We start from the raw sequence: 21,448 nt of genomic DNA, 5'->3' as shown, positions 1-21,448 counted from the left end.
CAATCTGAATGCGCACTTTGCAAACAAAAAGATCACAAATATTTGAGTCCTAAATAAAATTAACCACGTATGACAGCTCATTTGCCTCATAAGCAGTTACCAACGAAAATAGAAAGAAAAAGCCTGAAATGTTAAGGCTTAAACATCTGCACAACTTTAAACAGATGCCAAAGACGGGCGAAATCTAGGTGCTATACCCGTGCTTGTGTTATTTTGTTGGTATTATTTTTTTCACAGCCTTCACGTTGATACTGATGACAAATACTGAAGACGTCACCGATCATAATTGGTTATTGAAAGGAATAGAAGAAAAAGCATACGTGCCACTGTTGTTAATTCACAATTAATGGTTTTGCGGAGCAGTTGCAGCATTTGTTGATTAATTTATGAGGAAAAACAATATGAGCTCATTCATAACACCAATTTGAATCGGGACGAGAAAAATCAAACTTGCAGGAGCATGGAACTAAGTTGCTCAATTTGATGGCTCGGATTAGGTATCGATCGAACAGGGAACTGTTGGAGATTAAGCTTGCTGCAGAATTGAAGATGGCTTGGATTTCAAGTTTTCAGTCAAGGTTTAAGTTTATGTTCTTAGTTATAGCTAGAACACTTGGTTACAATGTATGGCTGAGATTAAAACATCGTAACGGTTTGTATTGTGTCACTTGTCATTTTCTATTAAGAGTTTAAGTGAAGCATGTGCCTCTCACATGGGGTATGTTCATCACCAACCAATCGTACAACGTGGAATTAGTCTGATGAAGAACATCAAGTAACGGAATGCTTGTTGCCTTCTTTTGCATCCTCTTTTGTGTATATTTTTCTATATCTCGTATCGCTTTTGACCTTTTTTTTTTTTTTTTTTACCATTAAATCTTCTCATCATTCAAGTGAACTGAGTACTGGTTTGTCACATCGTTTCAACTGAAGTTAATGAAGTGCTTGTGTTCCTCCACCCTGCTAAGCATTACAATGTGCAACGATGAATTGGTTGCAAAGAAACATCAGTTCATTGCTAAACTGGAAACATAGTTGATTAAGCAGTCAGATTTGGTACTTGTTACAATTCTTTTACTTTCATTATTTGGCGTATTTACATTTGTATCACAATTTCTTCGGCAAAGTATATATTTACTGGGCGTATAGTTTTATCACCATCCCCAAATGTATTGAAATGAAGGTAGTATGATAAGAATTCCAAGCATTTACTAAGTTTCTTTGTGACTTTTCATAAAATTGACACACATGCCTCTAAAAATTTAGTCACGTGCAATGCAAATGACGGAATTAGCAGAAAATTGTGATTGAATTGATGGTTGAGAGCATGTAGGCATAAATTTAAAATTTAGGGAGGTCAATACTAATTGAAAGTTAGGAAAACAAAGTGATATAAAGTCCAAAGTTGATAACTTCATAGGGCATTACCCCCAACTCTTTTAAGTTTTAGGGTCATTACTAAACTCAGGAGGTGCCCTTCAATCCCTGTTCAATGTGTTCATAGCTTGGATTGCTTATGAATTAAGATATTTGCACCCATCTTGTATCCAATATTTCATTTTCTATACAAGTTATTTAAGGAGGTTTGAATCAAATATAAGACTTCGAGTGCTGAAATAAATTCTCCTATTAACTATTCAAGCTGCAACCCCCTTGTATCCAAGTAACAAGGCCTAATCGGGTCAAGTGGCCCATGACATTTTGCGTTAAAAATTTACGGTTACTTTCTTCATAGGTATGTTGAATAATATAAAGTTCCACATCAGATACTCGAGGAAATTATTACAACTTATACTGAGTGATCAACTATTAGTTGCAACGAGATATTTTGTATGAAAATTTACCTTCATAGGTTGTAACATTTTCAACAAAACTTGATATTAACTTCACTTGAACATTTTTTTTTAAACTGAGCATTCATTTAGGGGTCTTAATTCCAGGCTATTACTTATCGACGATGAAGCCTATCCCTAATTCGAGAAGAGATGAGAAACATACTTAATTTGATTTACATTGTTATAATAAGAAGGCCAAGAACTAATTACCGAGACATTGGTTTTCAAGAAGCAATCAAATGAGCCCAGTGCCCATAAAGGAAAGGCCCAAAATATTTAAGCCCAAAAGAAAGAAACTAATGCAAAACCAAGCTGGTAGAGTTTGTTATGATCCGTTGTTTCTCCCGCCAATTTTCAGTTAGGGACTCATCGTGATATTTACCGGTTTGCCCTTCACTATCGAGCTCCCTCCCTAATATCTCACAGCGAAATGCTTACTGAAACCACAGACACCATTCACCCATCAAATCTTTCAAGAAATTAAGAGAGAGAGAGAGAGAGAGAGAGAAGAAAGATCAAGAATTGAGAGAGACAACCAGAAATCTCTATCGTTCTGGAACCCGAAAATACGAAGAAATACGCGAAGATGGTGGTGAAAGACGGAGAGAAGTCTCTGTGAGATTAATGCTTCTTGCATTGCGTAATCAACCCTTTCAGTCGATAGAGTTTTGGGATAGAAAATTTTCTGGGAAAATGTCAGATTCCGGTGAACAAGGGGCAACAATGTCTGGGCAAGTTTCCGATTCCGATGAACAAACAGCACCAAGTTCTGCGCAATTGCCAGATTCCAGTGGAGAAGAAGCACAAGATTCTGGGGAAGCAGCACCAAATTCTGAGGAAAGCCCAGATCCCAGCGAAGCAGCAGAAGATTCTGAGGAAAACACTGAATCCAGCGAGCCGGTACCACCAACTCCTGCGAATACACCGGCTTCCAGTGTAGGAGAAACCGCAGGGGAAAAGAATTTTGATTTCGAGGATGTAAGAGCAGCACTTGCTGAGACTATTCCGGGTTTCGTTGGACAACAAGCACAAGTAAACCCATTGAGAATCAACTTCAATGCGTCCGGTTCCGGTGAAGCAAGTGTAGCAGAAGCACCAAAGCTTATGCCAAATCCACCTTCTTGGATAGAGGATTCCGATGAAGAAGGATTTCAGGGTCAACGAGCAGCAGCAAATCCCAATGAACAAGAAACAGATTCCAGTGACTCCGGTGAACCAGAAGTACAGTCCGCCGCACCACCGGAGGTGATTATTATGACTCCAGCGGATTGGAAAAAGGCTCTTTCTGATCAAGCAAAGGCAGAAGAAGAAGAAGAAAAAGAAAATCCGAAGGAAGTTGTTCCAGAGTTGATTCATAACACTAACTTTCAACAAGCAGAGCTTAAAGAACGGGCGGTTGTGCATCCATCCTTGATCGGTGGCTCTAGCATGAACCTTGATCCTCCCGCGGCCGTGCGGAAACCTGATTCGCAGCCGAGTGAAAGTGCCGCCGAGAATGTGGAGCTGGGGAAAAGAAAGATCGATGCGAAGGGCAAGGGGAAACTGGAAGAGAACCAAGAAGATGGAGGAGAAGAAGAGGAAGCTGCAAGTCCGAGATCGAAGATACCTAAAAAATCTCAAGATGAGAGGGGGGATCCGTCTTTGCAAGCTCGCTCTAACGAGAACCCTGTTCTTCCTCCTGCCACCCCCGTGACAAAACCCGATTTGAAGCCGAGTGAAAGCGCCACCGAGGGGAAAAGAAAGATCGGAGAGAAGGGCAAGGGGAGCAAAGGGGAAGAAAAGAGCGAAGAAGATGAAGCTGCAAGTCCAAATTCGAAGAAATTGAAAGGTCCAGAAGAGTAGAAGTGGTAAAAGGCATCGATATTCATCAAGACAGTTATTCAATCATGCTCTGTTTCTGAAATAAAACGTTGTGCGATGATCAACCGGAGTAGGTAGATTTGAGTTTCGACGGTGAAAGTCTATCGAAAAATTGATCAGTTTTTAAGATTTTCAACTACTTTCCCTGTTAGATCAATGTGGCTTAAGATCTCTGCAAATTTTATTGACTTTGTTCGTCGAATTCAATCCTAGAACTTTGAATTAGTGCGTGATGAAGAACATCAACCAATGGAATGCCTATTGGCTTTTTTTTTCATTCTCTTTTGTGTACATTTTTCTGTATTTCACATTGCTTTCGACTTGTTTTTGTTACACTTAAATGGTCATCGTCATTTCCGTGACTCACATACTAGTTCATTATATTTCGACTTATATTTACAAAATACTCGTAATCCCCTTCTAATGTGCTAAATATGAATTATAAAGGTGCTCTTCAAGTCCTTGTTCCGATACAAGCAATATTAGAGGATGGTTAAATCGAACATAAGACCTCAAGTGCCGAAGTAAACTCTTACCCCTTACTTGTATCCCAAGCAACAAAGCTTATTTGGTCAAACAAACTTAAATTTGAGTACACAATTCATAGACATGGAAAACGAATTGGGTCAAGTGGCCCATTACACTTAAAGTTACACGGCCCAAATGACTAAAAATCCATGGGGTCCATACAAACTAGGTCCAAGTGCACCCAATGATTACCCGGTCAAGTCATCGAGAGCGCGCAGTACGCAACCTGCGTCATATAGAACATCACAAATCCGAACACAGCTATATGCCTATCGTCATCGTAAAATCACCGATTTACGAAATTGCCTCGGAAATTCTCTGCAGAAAAAATCTAGGTATTTATTCATTTAAAATTAAATAAATCCCCAAATAGTTCCGTAATTAATTCTTTAATTTCCGTCGGAATCCCCGTTAAACTTCTGCGAAAGTTACCAATTCTCACTCATAAATTACGAATTGCGCTTGAATTTTGACAAATTTTAGGGGTTTTGATCTGTTCTGGTTGGCGATTGGGAGCTGGAGTAGGGTTTCGAGCGATTTGTGAGGCCGATCGATGAAGGGGGAAGTGCAGCTGGAGCCAACAGGTGAAGGGGAGCGAGACAGAGACCCTACTGACATCGAGCCTCTGCTACCGAACCAGGACGATTCGTCGCCGGCAAGCTCAAGTGAGATCAACAACGAAGACCTTGAGTCTGGCTCTATCCCTTGCTGTCGCATTTGTCTCGAAAGCGATGCCGAACCAGGTCAATCAGTTTTTTATTAATGAAATTAAGTTTGTTAATTTGAATTTTTGTTTAAGCAGTGTTGGATTTCAGTATTGTGTGATTCCTGAGGAGTGATTAATTGTTTTATGGGTTAAATTGTTGTGATTTATTGTAATCGGAGTTTGAAACTTCGAAAGATTGTATCTTTTTGTAGTTTTAAGTCTATGTTAATACGTTGCAGTAATTCGTTTCATTTGGGAGTTGAAATGAGTATAAAAACTGTGAATTTCGCATGTTTTCGGAAATTGGGCTAAGTTTTATCTCGTTGCTGCGTAGGCATATTGATGCTGCTGTTGGTCTGACTTGTGTTGTTTAACTTTACAGAGGATGAATTGATTTCACCTTGCATGTGCAAAGGCACCCAGCAGTTTGTTCATAGGTCCTGTCTCGATCACTGGCGCTCCGTTAAAGTAAGTAACCTTTTCTATTGGAGCGAGGATATTGTATATCATAGTGAAATTTAGTGACTTTTCTCTTAGATTGTGTGTAAACCCCATAGTTGTTTCAAATTTACTGAACTTGTTATCCCCTCCCATCTTTCATCTGCTTTTCTAGGAAGGATTTGCTTTCTCACACTGCACAACTTGCAAAGCTCAATTTCACCTTCGAGTTGAAACATATGAGGACAATGCCTGGCGCAAAATAAAATTCCGAGTTTTTGTGGCGAGGGATGTTTTCCTCGTGTTTTTGGCTGTACAATCAGTAAGCAATTGCCCTTTGGAATTTTATTTTGTTTTGTTATTTATTTACTTTCTTTCATAATCAGTTGGTTTTCCACCCATCTCTGATTAATTTTCTTTCCAGGTTATAGCTGCAATTGGTGGCTTTGCATATGTCATGGACAAAGATGGGGCCTTCAGGAATTCATTTAGTGATGGTTGGGATCGTATCTTGTCAAAACATCCTATACCATTTTATTATTGTATAGGTAAAATCCTACACCTTAAAACTGTTCATGGAAAAAGGTTATTTGGTTCAGGGGTTTTTTCCTCACTCATCTAGGAAACGTTTAAACACTCTGGTTCTCACTTGTCAAAACTATTCAGTTAACAATCTATTGCCTTGTATTGAATCAGGGGTACTGGCCTTCTTTGTGCTGCTTGGATTTTTCGGGCTCATACTACACTGTTCATCACTCAATGGCAATGACCCACGGATGGCCGGCTGCCAGAACTGTTGCTATGGTTGGGGAATCTTGGATTGTTTCCCAGCGTCTATGGAGGCTTGCTTTGCCCTGGTTATCGTGTTTGTTGTCATCTTTGCCATTCTTGGCATAGCTTATGGTTTCCTTGCCGCTACTATGGCTATTCAGAGGATCTGGCAGAGACATTATCACATCCTGACCAAGAGGGAACTCACAAAGGTTACTTCTCGACTTTCTTCTCCTATGCATGTCTACATACTTGTATTTAATCATTTCTTGGAATGTGCATGGACTTGCATTAGTTTTCCAGACCAAGAGAGACTGCATATCATCTCGTAAACTTTCATATCTTCTTAGACATTTGCATCATTCAAAGGTCCCGAAATGCTTATGGTTCAAAATTATGCAGGAGTATATAGTGGAGGATCTTCACGGATGCTATACCCCACCGAAACTAGATCCCGAACATGAAGCGCGCCTGAAAATGCTGAAGTTGTTGTAGAGATGGAAATAAATTTCAGGATATGAAATCCGCTGTGTATTTGCACTTTGAAACTTCTTGAAGGACTCTATGGCTGTAGAGCAGAAGGAATAGTCTCATTCTCCCCAGAATTCATTAAATTGTAAACCCTGATCCTGGAAAGATCCAACAAATGTTGGGGGATTACCATTTGTGCGGTACTTTTGGTACTCTCAAGACTCGTGATTTTTGCTTTGCTCCGTGATTGTACCAGTTGAGCTATTCTTCGACTTGTGTCCTCTGAGTCTTGTATATGTCTCCGGCGAAGCGGGTTTTTACCGTTGTATTTCCACCCCAGGTCACTCCTGTGTAACGTCATGTACAACCCAAGAAACCATTTTGTTGTTCAAATTTAAGCTACAGGTCTCAAATCCAAAATTCTCTCATTTGAATATAAGGTTACGTGATTTTTGGTCATCTCCCGTAATTTCTGTCGAGTGAGAGGTGTTCGAACAAAACTCCCTCCATGCATATCGGGTACATCAAAGAACGCTTGCAGAAAATCCAAGTCCGGAGAGGAATGATGTCACAACTGGCAGGACGAACGATGTAGTCAGCATACCAGTATCGATGTCACCACGAACAAGACGGACGTGGAAGCGGAGACGGATGATCAAGTCTCCCTCGGATCTTGAGTGGCTCATGCTCTTAGATATGGCAACATGGCGTATTAACCTAACCAACTTGCTTAACTTATAGCTACGTATGTTTGTATTACAATTTGATTTTTATTAGTCAACAACAAAAATAGTAGGCGTGAATATTTGATTTTACCACGTGGCTCGAGATAAAACTGATTTTATTTTACAATTTTACATTTTCAGGCTGTGAATCATGTACATTTTGATGCCACAATGAATTAACTTGCACGGTGACTTGACGTGCAAGTCATAATATTGAAAGAAAAAATAAACACAAGAAAATAACCACATCAAAAGAAAACTATATGGAGACAACAGAGGACGGCAAGAGGTTAGCCGTGTCCATCATTTTCATCCACATCTCTTAATCCAGCATATCTTAATCTGGATTAGTCTGTGGTAATACCGACATTTTAGTTCCAAATCCTCTTTAATTACTTGAAGGATTTTGGCTGTTAGGTTCTTGTTGTTGTTGTGATTCACCAGCACTTACAAAAACAAGATGATCACCGTCTCTAATTACATCTATATTGTCGATTTCGGCTCCATCTTTGCTCACGATTTTCGCCGGTGAGAGTCTGAATTTCTTTGTCCCCATCTCAAGCAACTCCTCGTAACTCAGTGGGAGCAGCACAAGTTTGCCTTTCACTTCACCCTTTTCAGGGCAACTAATTGTCACCCTCGCAGCAGCGTTGCTTACGTAGCTCTTAGGACTTTTCGTCTCCGCAACAGAGAGAAACAAGTCTTTCTCCCCTATGTGGGCAGCTGACATCATGCCAAACAAAGAGTTGTGGAAGTTATTAGTCCTACGCCTCGGGCGATTTCTGACCCATGATCCTCCCTCTGCTCCTGAAAATGAGCTGTCCGTGGGTGGAGGGTGGATAGTTGGCTCGCTTGTAAACCTCCCAAGGAACCGGATTCCACTCTTGTGTTCAGGAATGGTAACGGCAACTTTGGGTTCTTTACTAGAGTGGAAAAGGGTCTTTATGTCTTCGTGTCCTTGTTGTTCCGCTAGGGCTCTCGGGGTCCAGCCATGGAGGTCGGGTTTATCAATGTCAGCGCCCTGGTCCAAGAGGTACTTGACAATGTCTACGTTGTCTTCAGATACTGCAACGTGCAGAGCTGTGGTTCCGTTGCTTTTCGGACGCGTGACATCCCCGCCATGTCGGGCAATTTCCTTGAGCAAGTCCAACCTGGTTTGCTCAGCAGCAGTGCAGGCAAATTGACCAACATCCCCTGAGTTCAAATTTGCACCATTGTCTAACAGCAGCTTGGCAATTTGCTCATGACCATTCAGTATTGCCTCCCAAAGTGGTACATTCCCATCTGAGTCTGCCAATGCATGAAAACAAAACTACGTTAATGTTAAACCCAAAAGTTTATCTTAAATCATACAGTAAACGCGTAATTAACCAGCAGTTAAATCAGCTGTACATTAAAAGGGCGGTCCAACGCAGATGGCAAGCTGTGGAGAGTTGACGAGGTCTAACGGGAACAACCGCCCACATTAAAAAATATGACTCTTTTTTCAATCACTTCTGATTACATAATAAACAAGACATGTGCAGACATACATGCGCACGCAGAAGTATTTCATTACAAATCATATCATCAAGTCAACGGAGACGATCTATCTTTGGAAAGAAAAAAGGAAATGCATCGACTTCCTTCACTTAAATAATACAAGGCTACTTGCATACATGTTGCCAATTATTTCTTAATAAGTAAAATTTAAGTATAAAACTTTAATTCTTTTTGACAAAACGACGTTCTAAACTACTTTAATTTAGAAAAAAAAGGAGACGGAGATCCTAATCTAAGTGCAAAGATGTGGTACATAATTTTGGTCAACTAACATAACTCACGTTTCTATGCAGACAAATTCACAACAAATTTCTATTTGCACGACCTATGAGACAAAAATTTCTTTTCAAAAGATGATTTTTATTTCACTCTAGTTTGCATGGTTGAATAAAAAAACTAGAAGAATCAGACTCCTATATTTTAAAGATATATTAAACAGGAAAGGGATAAGATAAACAGATTCGAAAGCCTAAATAACTTAATATTACTCTAATGAGAGATTTATCTACTAGTCAGATAGCATGATGTGGGAGGCACATGCATGCCTTCTGGATAAGATTACGAAGTCAACCAGAATTTTTAAACATTAAATATAATAATTCGAAACAAACAAATTTTTTATTTTTATTTTTGGTAAATTTGAAACAAATAATTGACTCAAGTAGTTGATAGTTTAATTATGGAAAGTCAACACATAATTGACGGATTATATTAATTTGATCTTAACTCTTATGTTTATTAAATGATTACTCCTTATCGCGTAGGGAGCCTACGATATAGCATGATTGACGATAAGTCTTAGCGAAATAATAGAACGGACTTTCTTGCATTAGGATATATTATAATTTACTCTTAACGTCAACAATTATATGTTTAATGATGGTTTAACTTAATGATTTGTTAAAGGTTTGGATAGTACCTCTGCTGTTAGGATCCGCCCCGTAGTCTAGCAGAAGAAGAACGCAGTTTTCGCTTCCTTTCGATGATGCTATATGCTGGTTTTTCACAGAACAAGGAGGAAACATAGAATGTGTGTTAGTATTTAGAGTTTGATGCTCTAGAAAAAGGGTAAAATCAAGAGCATAGGACTTTGCATACCAGAGCAGACCTCCCGTTATTATCCGATTCATTTGGATCCAGACCTCGTTTCAGCAACTGATTTAACAACAACTCGTCTCCTCTGATTGCTGCAAAGCATAGACTGAGAGGTAGGTCCATTCTACCCCGAGCTAGCATGTTCTCCGTCTCCAACAGAACGCCTTCCATAATTGGGTCCTTGAGGTCCTTCAAATGCTGCAACCCACCAAGAAAGAAACGCAATGTAGAGTGCAACTTGTCAAAAATCATCATCCAAACAAATTCTTAGAAATAAATAGGTTTCTTTAACTTCTGGATCAGATAAGCTCACCTGCAGGAGATTATTCATGATCACAGTCCCATCTCCAACATTAGCTTGAACTATGTTTAAGAATGTAGTACGATTCAGCCGTAGAAGCTGACTCAATCTTTTTGTTCTAACTGAAAAGAGCTGTGGTCTGTAACAAAGTACCCCGATCTCACCAATAAGATCACCAGATTTTGCCTCACCAATGACCTGCAATTTATAAAAATAATGTTACTCATAATCTTATATATCAGTTACCACGGTCAAAGCAACTACCGAATGCAAAAGATATCCTTTCTATTCAAGTGTTAGACTTGCCTGTTCAACTCCATTTTTGAGAACCACTAAATCCTGTAAAGTAATTCAAATATTATATTGGGTTGTTCAGAAAAGAAATTGAAATAAAGAGAATACGAAAGTTATAAAGTCTTTGAAATGAAAGAAAAAGAAAGATGAAATTGTTACCGCAGCACCAGTGACAAGTATGTAGAAATCTGTGGGTGCTTCGTTCTGCAAGATTACATCTTCTTTGGGAGGAAAATACTCGGCTTTCATCTCCGAGACCTTTGAATTCAGAAGAAGAATAAGAATTTAAACCAAACATCTACACAAGATACTTTGAAAAGTTCGGACAAGTTCACTAGAGAGAAGAATTTGATTGAAAACTTTGAGATTGGGTTTGAACTTACCAACTGAAAGAGCAAGTCATTTGAAACCCCATGAAACAAGTACACCTTATCTACAAGAGAGTAAAACAGATAATGTGAAATACTTGAGCGGATGGCCTTAGGAAGGGAATCAAGGGTCTCTTGTTGCTGCAGTCCTTCAGAATCCGTTCTGAACTTCAGACACAAGTGTGCAAGCATCTGATCCTGCAGGCGTAGAGGTAGTTGGTTCCTCTGCGCAAAACTGGAGGCAGCTTGTATGGTATCCCTCTGGTAAACAGAAGCAACTAAATTAATATTTTCACATTTAATTAATTTTATTGCAAAAATCCAATTAAGTGAATATGAATTTACTCACAAATTTTCTAGTTCGACTGGTCCCGTGGACAACCAAGTTGGTCATATTTCCAATTAAGTATGATGTCAATCCCAGGTTGAAGAACATGTAGAATATGTCAAAGATCATCTCCCGTGCATTGACTGGATGCAGGTCTCCATATCCAACTGTTGTTAGCGTTGTGATAGACCAATAAACTGCAGTCACATACCGAATCCACAGGCTTTGTCCTAGGATTTCTACTCCCATCCATGTTTTCGCAGGGTCATGATTGCGTGCAGCTATAAGGTAATAGAAGCATCCAGCACAATGGATGGCAAAAAGAGTGACCTACAAAGGAGCATCGAAATCCCATCAGATGGTGATGCCATATAACAAATGCATTTTGTTCATGTAAGTAATCCCAGAACCATCATAAATACTTACGCAAATAAGTTTTGCACAGCGAACCCAAAAGTAATTATAATTCCTATCTTTCTCCAATCTGTTCAAGCAAGAATAGTGGTGAGGTTAACATAAAGAAAAACTTCTGCTTATATGCATTTTTGCAGTAAAAAAAACTGCTGGGAAAAACTATTGCCATACCTGGAAAATAGGGCACTAACTCTTCGTAGACGCCAAAGACGAAGCATGTTGAAAAAGCCATAAGACTGCACAGATTTAGGAAAGATCCTCGTAGCAAGTTCAGATGGGATTGTGGATATGACATCGAAAATCAACCAGGATCTTGCATACTTCCAACCAATCTTTTTTCGATCGTCAACAAGTAAATATGTGGTCTTGTCCAGGTAAGCCACAAAGAATGTGAGAATGATATCAATAGCAAAGAAACCATTGACAACATTATCAGTAATGGAGAGCGGTCCTCCTGGTCCTTTAAGGAAACCAAACTCGAACGGTGACACCCAAGCAGTATAGATGACCAGAACAACAAGAAAGGTCTCCCATATCCTGCAAGAACAAATTCAATCCGAGCCAAGTTTAGCAACAAGATAGACCTTTTACCAATTCAGTCGGATCAAACCAGTCAAACCGCCTCAGCTTGTAAGAAAATCCCAAGAAATATTATCCAAATCAAGATTGCAAATTTCTGCTCTGCACATATAATTCTTGCAGAACTTAAATCATATGGGATGCCTTGGTTCAGTGATTTGCATTCAAAACTTTTCCTTTTCCATCTGATTCAAAAAATGTCAAGAATCACCAAATAAGACTGCAGATTGTATTCCATACAAGAAAAAATTAGATGAATTGCAGGCCTCCAAATCCGAACATTCTTTTCTTAGTAAACGAATTTATATATATATATATATATTTTTTAAGAATTTATATATATATATATATATATATATTTTTTTTTTTTTAACCAACGATCGACTGATATGTCTGTCTCAGTTCAGAGAACATAAATCCAGACTCGGTCCAGACTAATGTGCACATGAAAACAGAAAGGGTATGTTCCAACACAGAATCAACACAAATTTCTTTTGAAAAAAAGGAAGATACTTTTGGGCCCCTAGAATTTTAGCACTGAAATAATTTTCAACAACAACCACTTTATCATGATTCATGACCATTCAAACACATATAAAGCTACATACTTGGGAAATAAAATAAAATGGAAATAAAAAACCAGAATAAATGAATCCTTTGAATCATTGAAAAGGCACCTCCAAGATTCAATCTCCGTCTTTTATAAATCCCCAAAAGACTGAATAAATTAATAAAAAGAAAGCACAGAAACCGGAAGTAAATAACAAAAATCAAGGGAAAAAAAAAGACTAATATGCATCAAGGCAATGCAAAAATCCTAGAGGGGCTAATTACAAACAACCCCAGAACAAGAATCATAACCCAGAAAAAATGACATAAAACTTACCATTAATAAAAATAAACCACAAAGCTTCAACCTTTTGTGGCAAAAGTTCAATGGTTCTTTACGAAACACAAAACCCAGTAAAAAAGGTAACATAAAAATAAACAAGAAAACAAGTTTAGTCAACGCAACTGATACAATAAACAACATAGTAACAAATAAAAGATTTTTGGTACACAAGATGTTTGATGAAAGTATGAGCAGAAAACAGAGGCAACCCAGAAACCAAAAGTCTGAAAAAATAACCTGTAGCGGCGGTCGTACGGCGAGACAATGAACCTGCCGAGTTTCACACGTCGGTTGCTCGACCTTGCACCGAGGGAAGGCAAAATCCCAGTTGAGAGACTGTAGTGGCTGCCGTCTCTGGAGAGCTCAATCTGCTCTTGGCCGCACATTGAGACGCTAAAGACTCCTCTGGTACTAATATTGCTCTCCATTGGTTGATTGGAATTTCGAGAGAGTGAGGGAGGAGAGAGAAGGAGGAGGGCGTCAGCGGTGGTGGGAGTGCTTTGGGTTGTGGTTCTTCTGGGAAGGTTTGGCCATCGTTTTGGTGGGATTTGCAGGTACTATAAATAGGGAGCGCCGACTGCTTAGACTCCTTTTGTAATATTTTATTTTTATACGGGCTTTTGACCTCTATGCTCTCGCACGGTGCTTCTCTCTGATCTCGTTGCCATATGTTTGCACCCCTGTCCCACTCGGTCTACAGTATTTACCGTCTTTCTCTCCCCCACACTATTTACTCTCTCCCCCTCCCCACACTATTCTACAATGTGTAAACTTTTCCTCTACATTGAAGAAAAGTATTTTGACCCTTTTACCCCTGTTTGCAGAAACTGCCCCCATTGATGTTGATTAGCGGTGTCGGTTGACGTGAGTTAAACCAGCTAGTCAGAGTAGTGTCTTCATTCAATCAAAGTTGTGAATCAATTCGGCGTAAGCTTGCAATGATAAAAAAAAGTTAATCCTCTTGCATTTAAGTTTGAATTTTATTTTTTTCTATATTTTTTTCATATGAAGGAACAAAATTAACAAAAATGTACCTTTGGGTTCCCATTATCTTGAAAATCAAACAAATGTTTACATTTATGTTAATAGGAAGATTGTAGAACCAGAAACAAAATTGTTTATGATTATATACAAAATCGATTTAACATCTCAACTGATACACTTAAAAATGAACCACCCCTTTTGATGAAGATCTAGATTATAAAATATCAATCAAAATCTTATTAGAATATCCTTCAAAATTATTATATTGTGATTTAAACGTATTGCCAATAATAAACCATGATTAAGAAACTGTAATCTCAAATTGAATAATCAGAAGCGCCACTTAAGTAGGTTCCACCAATTTAAAAATTTCTCAATTTTCTCTAATACTATGTTTGGATGAAGAAATTTAAAATTATTAAGGAATTTTAAAATGACGGAAATTGAAATGACGGGATTTTATTTTCTAGAATTTGTGAATTTCCTTGTTTGGTTAACCCTAAGAGAACAATGGAATTAAATACCAAATTTGTTATTTTTAAACTCTCAATTATAGAAATTGGGAAATGACACCTATTTACATAGAATTTAAAATTGGGAATTAGAGGTCTCAAATTCCAAGTATTTTTTTCCACGCAGAAATTCTAAATTTCTATGTTTATGAATCCAAACAAGGGAATTGATGCATGTCAATTTATAAATTCTGACTTTTATCCAAATTCCAAGTTTATTTCCCTCATCCAAACATAGTGTAATTACAGAACATGAAGGTAATTTTCCAGTATTTTTAACAGAATCTGCAAATTTAACACATAATAATGAGAATTAATAGGTTTCCAAGTAATCATATATCCACTATTTATTATTTGAATCCATGTAACTTTTTTCTACACCAACTTAAATTTAAATTGTTAATTGTCTATTTGCATAATTACTATTAAGTACAAAATAAAATTAATAATAAAACTCAAATTTATCAATAAACCCATTAAACCCTACCATCACTTCTTGTTTATCTTACATTCATTCTGGCTAAAACCATAATAGGTCTTATAGAGAAAAACAAGCTTTTTTTTATTGATGGATGGTGATTTTGAAGTTTTGAATCCTCCGACTAAGGTATGACTCAATTTATGATTATTTTGTTTGTTTGATTTCAATTTTTTTAAAGTTTAGAAGATGAGTATTTGGGTTTCAATTTTTTTCATCAATATCGAATGGTTTGTTAAACTTTCTGCAATTGGAAAATTCTAAAGGAAGGAAAAACTTCTTACCAATGTTATTAGATTATAAACTTCCCTGCTTGTTGATAAATATAAGAGGATGAATTGTTTGATTTGTTGCTTATGCACATCAGTAGAAAGAAAAAAAGGCAAATGTCTGGGTTTGGTAGCAGAAAGAAAAAAAAAGTAGCCATGGAAACGCTCGTGGGAAGAGCAGGGTGGGGCAAGGACGCCTCTTTTTTTTAAAAAAAATTAATTACATATGTTATTTTATAAAAGGAATGGGTGTAAAGATAACTTAACATTTTGAATTGGGTTTGAGAGAGTAGTTTATGTAATAAATTTAGGTTTAAAGAGAGATTAATTCTTTAATAAAAAACAATATGGATGAAAAGAGTAAATTGGGTGCAGCAAAAAAACATAGGTTCAAATAAAATTTCCCTTTTTTTTTTTTCGGTTTGTGTTTTTCACAAATTCCCTCTAAATTTGTTGTGTTAAAGTTGGAACTTACAAAATTGTACGGCCCAATGGAAGCTGATACAAGAATGCCGACGCAGTGAGGGCCCTGTTACCGTGAGGCTACCTGTGGGTAAGTTGTTGTAAAGACGATAAAAGAGCCGATGGCCTGGAGCCTGTAAGCCTATCCGTTTTAGTGAGATAGACAAACTTTATACACGTCCTGCCTAGTGGAGGAAAAGTTTCCAGTAACGGGGATATATCCCTTCTCCTTGCTTCTCACTTTGTAAGTAACATATCACGTGACGAGTATGACGGTAGTTAAGCAAATGCACCTTGCTGCAGTTAAGTTTTTCTTGTCAAAATAAACTCGACTTCTTGCACGCCCTGTTGCTGTATATACCACTGTTTCTCTCACATGTTTGGCAGGTGTAAAGCGACCACGAATGGAAAGGGAAGAAGAGAAATAAAAAATAGAAAAAAATGAGTGAATATCTATCAGACAGGCCATCACTGCGAGAGGAGAGACAGGTGTGAATTTCCATTTGGAGTGCTTGGGAATAATCTACGGGTCCTAGTTTCGGTTTACGATTTATCATCTTTCTTGTTGTTTAGGTTGATTTGGCATGCAACATAACAAAGGTGTACGTCCTTTGTCAATTGTCCCCCTTACTCCCAATAATGGCACTACTTTTTAACTTCATTTTATTTTTATGAGGGGATTGGTACTATTTGGATTTTGGAATGATCGACCTCGTTGAAACTTTGATGTGAGATCTGTCAAAATTGGACGGTCTAATTCTGTATCAATTTATTTTTAACTGGAACAACTCACAAACAAACAAATATTGTAAGAACCGTCGCAGTGCCAGTACTATATAGGGATGGTGAATAGGTGTCCATGGAACTTTATATATCGGTTATCACCATTACAAGCACAAATATCATCACTCACCACCCCAGTCTACACTTAAATGGATATCCATTTAACTGAATAGGTATCCATTTAAACTGTTTGCCTATTGGTGCATGTATAAACTATATTCTTATATTTTTATATTTAAATGGACATATATGAATATACTTATTTGGAACATGAAACTATATTCTTATATTGAAAATACAAATGGGATCTTAAAAGTATTCACACATACATAGCAAATGAACCTTAATTATGGTTAAATCTTAAAATAGCATAGCCTCTCAAATCATACCAATTTTCACTCCACAGTACTGTGGTCATATTCATCAATTTTTGAGAAATTTTTTTGTGTATTAGAAAAATAGCTACGTGATTTAACAAATATACACGTTTTATAAGACGAGTAGATTATAAATTTGATATATTCTACTTATTAAAGTATGTTAACAGAAAAATACATGTGTTATATTTTGAATGGAATAGTTAATGTGCTCTATCAACCTCCATCAACCTCCATCTGCCATGATTTTCTCCCTTGATTTAACTTTTATTTGTTCCACTTTCCTAGCGTTTTGCATGTTACATTTGATGTTTTGCACCTCATTTAAATATAAAAATACTATCACTTTCCACTTATATTCTTAACACAAAAACCCCGTGAAATTCCATTCATTAATTCATATACTAAGTGAGATCATCATCATAAGTTTAATTACTCGCTTATTCATGCCTTAAAAAAAAATGTTATTTTCCTCTCTAGGCCCTGCAGCTATGATCTGAATGATCAGATCTCACGAACATCACAATTTATGGAACATGCATGTAGCTATATTGAAGTACTTACCTTATTCCCCTTCGCCAAACAAAATCAACGCACGTAACAGAGTTGGCTGTTAATGCAATTAACCAGCCCATGCATATGCATATTCAATACGACCAGTAGCCTCCAATCTATATTCCATGGAGAGTACTGAGGGGACCTAATTATTGGGTGCACATGTTTTGCTTTGAATTCTCGTTAATAAATTAAAGTATTTCTTACCAAATATCAAAGAGGTAGGGGAAGAAGTTCTCTTCAATGTACATTCTATGTCCCACATTAGAGAAAAATTATTATGTACTAGAACAAAATTACGTGCTATAACCAATCTACGTAATCATATAAGTATTATTTAGATAAAAATTAAGATGTTCACATATATTAATTGTAATATATGGACTGGTTATACCAGTGTTCAAATATATACCAGCCAATAATCATATGGCTAAACCGACTATGTTACATAATGACGTGACATGAGTGTTTCACTCAAGCGTTTCTCATCTAATAATTGATTTAGCTTTAGATTTCAATTTGGTATCATTTCAATTGTCATCTTAGATGCTTAATAAAATCTTCTTATTAGCATTAGTACCAATTCCAATAGCAAATGCTAGTAAACTTTTCATTTCAATTTTCGAACTTCTTATCATGTTACCTGTACTTCACTAACAAGCTAAACTAAGATTTTAGATGAAATTGTTGATGTTGTCCCTCAACTTTAACTGAATTAGAGTAATGGTCCATCAACTAAAAATTCGTGAACATTGGTCTCTTTACACATCAAAACGTGCAGCTATGGTTCTTTTCATCAATTTCATTAGAACTTACGTTAAAATGAGTCACGTGCCACGTAAGGCTAAATCAAGGGGCAAATATGAAAAACCAAATGAGAAAATTGTAGCAATAGTCCCTTAAGTTTAACCCAATTAGAGCAATGGTCCTAACCCAATTGTAGAAATGGTCCTTCCATCATGACTCATTTTGATGGAAGTTCTGAAGAAGTTGACAAAAACAATCATAGCTGCACGTTTTGATGAGTTAATGAAATAATGGTCATGAATTTTTCGTTGAGAGACCAACGCTGCAATTTGGTTAAAGTTGGAAATTACTATAATTTTCTCAAGATTTTAATTATATCCACTAATTTTCTTCCTTTATTAGTATAATTAAAATTTAGCATGTGAACCAAAAACTTAGTAAATTTTTAGTTTTGCGTGCTAGTGGAATATAAATAGTGTGAGTATAAGTGAGAATGTCAAAATGAGAAGGTAAGTGAGAATGTTATTAGCACTTCTCGATCCCAAGTTAACTTGACACAGTTATGTATAGACATATACTCCACATTGTAATAAGTAAAAGGAGTTGTCTTAATAAGTGTATTGGATTGTGTTTCCAGCACACTGAAATGTTTCTTGAGTGTTGGGCACAATGCGAATTTCAAGAGAACAAAAAGGGGTTGACTTGTTAAGCTTAGGAAAAAAAATCAAAAAATATTTTAACTTAAACTGTTTAGCATAATTGAAAGTAGTAGATAGCCAAATTAACCTGTTTAGAATTTGAATTATTTAACTAGCTACAATAACACTAATATTGTTGGAGATCCTCTAAATCTTGAATTATGAAACTAGCTTTGCTAATGCCGACTCCAACAACATCAAGCCAAGTAACCAACCAACATGAAAAAGATATATGAGTGAGGCCAGTACATTTACACTTTAATTTTCCTTCAAAATTTTCGCACTCCGTTGCTTTTGAAGCCACATACATGTTTCGTTATGGAGTCTTTTTCACGATTGCAGACGGCAGGCAAAAGATTTGCTAGGCACTTAATTATATAATTAGTAGCACAATACCAATTAAGAAATATAAACTGGCATAGAACTATTGTTCTTTCCAATATCTATTCATGTGCTGCACATACATAAGAGTTGACAGCTAGCTTCCAATTATATGTGATGAAAAATCATTTTCTTTGAGTTTTAACGAAAAGTTAGCGGTATTGTTCACTTTAACGAAAAATCATATTTTTACATTAAAAAGTCAATCCTGATATTATTTACTTTACATTTTATTTTATCTTTATTGTTAAAACTTAAAGTTTTCAAATTTTTTTATTACTACGATTGAGATATACAAATTAATAAACAAATAATATTAAAAGTGAGTTCAAACTTCAAAAACATCGCTGCTGCTGCATGCCAATCATTGCACACTGTTACGTTGTATTATGGAAATTTTAGTAGAAAGCATTTTTGCACATCATCATTTGGTGTGATGTATGTTTACCATCTTATTTATTATCGTTAGATAAGTTTGAATTTCGAGATTCGTGTAGTGGATAAACACAAATCTCAAAATTCAAACACATCTAACGATGATAAATAAAATGATGACCATACACCACACTAAATAACGGTGAGCAAAAATACACTCAATTTTAGTATACTATTTGTTCTGTCTAATAGTTTCATATATATGTGTGTGTACATATATATATATATATATATATATTTTTTTTTTTTTTTTGCACGGAAATAAGAAAGAAAGAAGCGTATAGTGAATCATTGTGTGAGTTCCAAAGGAAAAAGGGTAGGCAAGAAAGGTGGTAGTCTGGTTGAGATAAAACTGGTGTCTCCATGAAGTTCTTTATGATTACAGAAGGTAATGGCTTCCTTATATTTGACTAGAAAAACACATATAAAGTGGCCCATTGTTGTATATTTTCAAAAGAAGCAGGTATCTTTTAAACTACTAGCCTACTACCGCAGTGACATGGTACTAGCCTATTAGGTGCAACAAATATGGATACGACATATCCATAATTCAATAAATAATTTTAAACTTAACCGTTCTTTTGGGTTCCACCAATAGGATTGTTCTATTGGCCATCTAGTTACAAAGAAATTTTTAAATCTAAGGATTGAGAGAATATGAATTCTTGACACCGAGTAATAACCAAGAGAACAAAAATATAATGCCAATATTATAAGATCATATAATCCACTAATGGTAAATATTTAGCTTTTTAGGTGGTCACGGTTTTTAATTTTTTTACTTTTTTTTATCTTAACTAGTTACTGTAATAATATAATTCCTCGATCTCCCATTTTGTAAAACTTTCAGTTATAATGCTATCAAATAAGGTGGGCAACTTTCCGAGCAACCCGAATAACCTGAACATTGCATGTGTCAATTGGTAGGATTCGAGTTTTTTCAAGATTCTATTTGAGTAGCCGAAATTTCGCTTCAGTGTCAAATTCCATATGTTTGACTCATGGAAGTAAACTACAATCGAGTATTTTTATTTGTGTTGTATCCTTATTGGCCATCACCAAACATCTTCCTCCCACCCATACAGTGGTGGACGCCCGCGGGGGGTGGGGGAGGGGGGTGTTTGGGGAAGGAGGTGCTGATCCTCCGAACTTCGGTAAATATTCATGGATACCATAGATGCTGCTTTTTTGAAGATTAGAGTTGAATTCATACATGCCCTCCAACGGTTTGATAAAATATCTGAAAGAAGAGTAAATAAAATGGTGATCTCAGTGACTAACAAAGCATCATCATTCTTGGACAAACATATTAATGTAATGCAATGATATCAAACATTGTTAGTGTGTTTTTTTGTTAAGCATTCATATGGGAGCAGTCTTGGAACATGTTAGTTACCCTCGCAAATGAGGCATTAACAAGAGTACAGTATGCCTTTTCAAATGACTTGCTTACCAAAACTTAATGAAATGACGATATGCATGCTATTTTTGGTAAAAAAAAAAATTTGCGCACACTATTCTTACTGACTCCCTAACATTATTTCTTGGATCTACCACTGCTCCCATAAACAATTCGATTACCTTCTTCAATTATTTAAAATTTGAAGTAAAAAGGAGAAA

General features: G+C 36.6%; 3 protein-coding genes across 4 annotated transcripts; 2 read left to right on the top strand and 1 right to left on the bottom strand.

Moving 5' to 3' along the window:
- Positions 1–2,528: 2,528 nt before the first annotated feature.
- On the top strand, positions 2,529–3,677 carry LOC137743667 (uncharacterized). The gene has a single exon (XM_068483634.1). The coding sequence runs from the start codon at positions 2,529–2,531 to the stop codon at positions 3,675–3,677; it is 1,149 nt and encodes a 382-aa protein (XP_068339735.1).
- Positions 3,678–4,426: 749 nt separating this feature from the next.
- On the top strand, positions 4,427–7,044 carry LOC137735601 (uncharacterized). Of its 2 annotated transcripts, XM_068475035.1 has the most exons (7): positions 4,427–4,558; positions 4,707–4,966; positions 5,312–5,397; positions 5,543–5,689; positions 5,792–5,915; positions 6,064–6,350; positions 6,541–7,044. In XM_068475035.1, exons 2-7 carry the CDS (start codon positions 4,777–4,779, stop codon positions 6,631–6,633), a joined length of 927 nt encoding a protein of 308 aa, XP_068331136.1. In that variant the 5' UTR covers positions 4,427–4,558; positions 4,707–4,776; the 3' UTR covers positions 6,634–7,044. The 2 variants fall into 2 exon arrangements, with proteins under 2 accessions (XP_068331136.1, XP_068331145.1); XM_068475044.1 differs by lacking the exon at positions 4,427–4,558 and having other exon boundaries at positions 4,588–4,966.
- A 659-nt stretch (positions 7,045–7,703) lies between these two features.
- LOC137735590 (potassium channel AKT1-like) lies at positions 7,704–13,751 on the bottom strand. The gene is made up of 11 exons (XM_068475024.1): positions 13,385–13,751; positions 11,848–12,213; positions 11,689–11,746; positions 11,284–11,592; positions 10,950–11,195; positions 10,726–10,824; positions 10,579–10,611; positions 10,285–10,470; positions 9,975–10,169; positions 9,796–9,871; positions 7,704–8,624 (listed from the first exon to the last, which is right to left on the bottom strand). The coding sequence occupies exons 1-11, from the start codon at positions 13,573–13,575 to the stop codon at positions 7,723–7,725; spliced, it is 2,661 nt and encodes an 886-aa protein (XP_068331125.1). The 5' UTR covers positions 13,576–13,751; the 3' UTR covers positions 7,704–7,722.
- Positions 13,752–21,448: the final 7,697 nt, after the last annotated feature.

Source organism: Pyrus communis, chromosome 1 (assembly GCF_963583255.1).
Source record: "Pyrus communis chromosome 1, drPyrComm1.1, whole genome shotgun sequence".
Taxonomy (NCBI): Eukaryota; Viridiplantae; Streptophyta; class Magnoliopsida; order Rosales; family Rosaceae; genus Pyrus; species Pyrus communis.
This window is presented reverse-complemented; position numbering and strand designations above follow the sequence as displayed.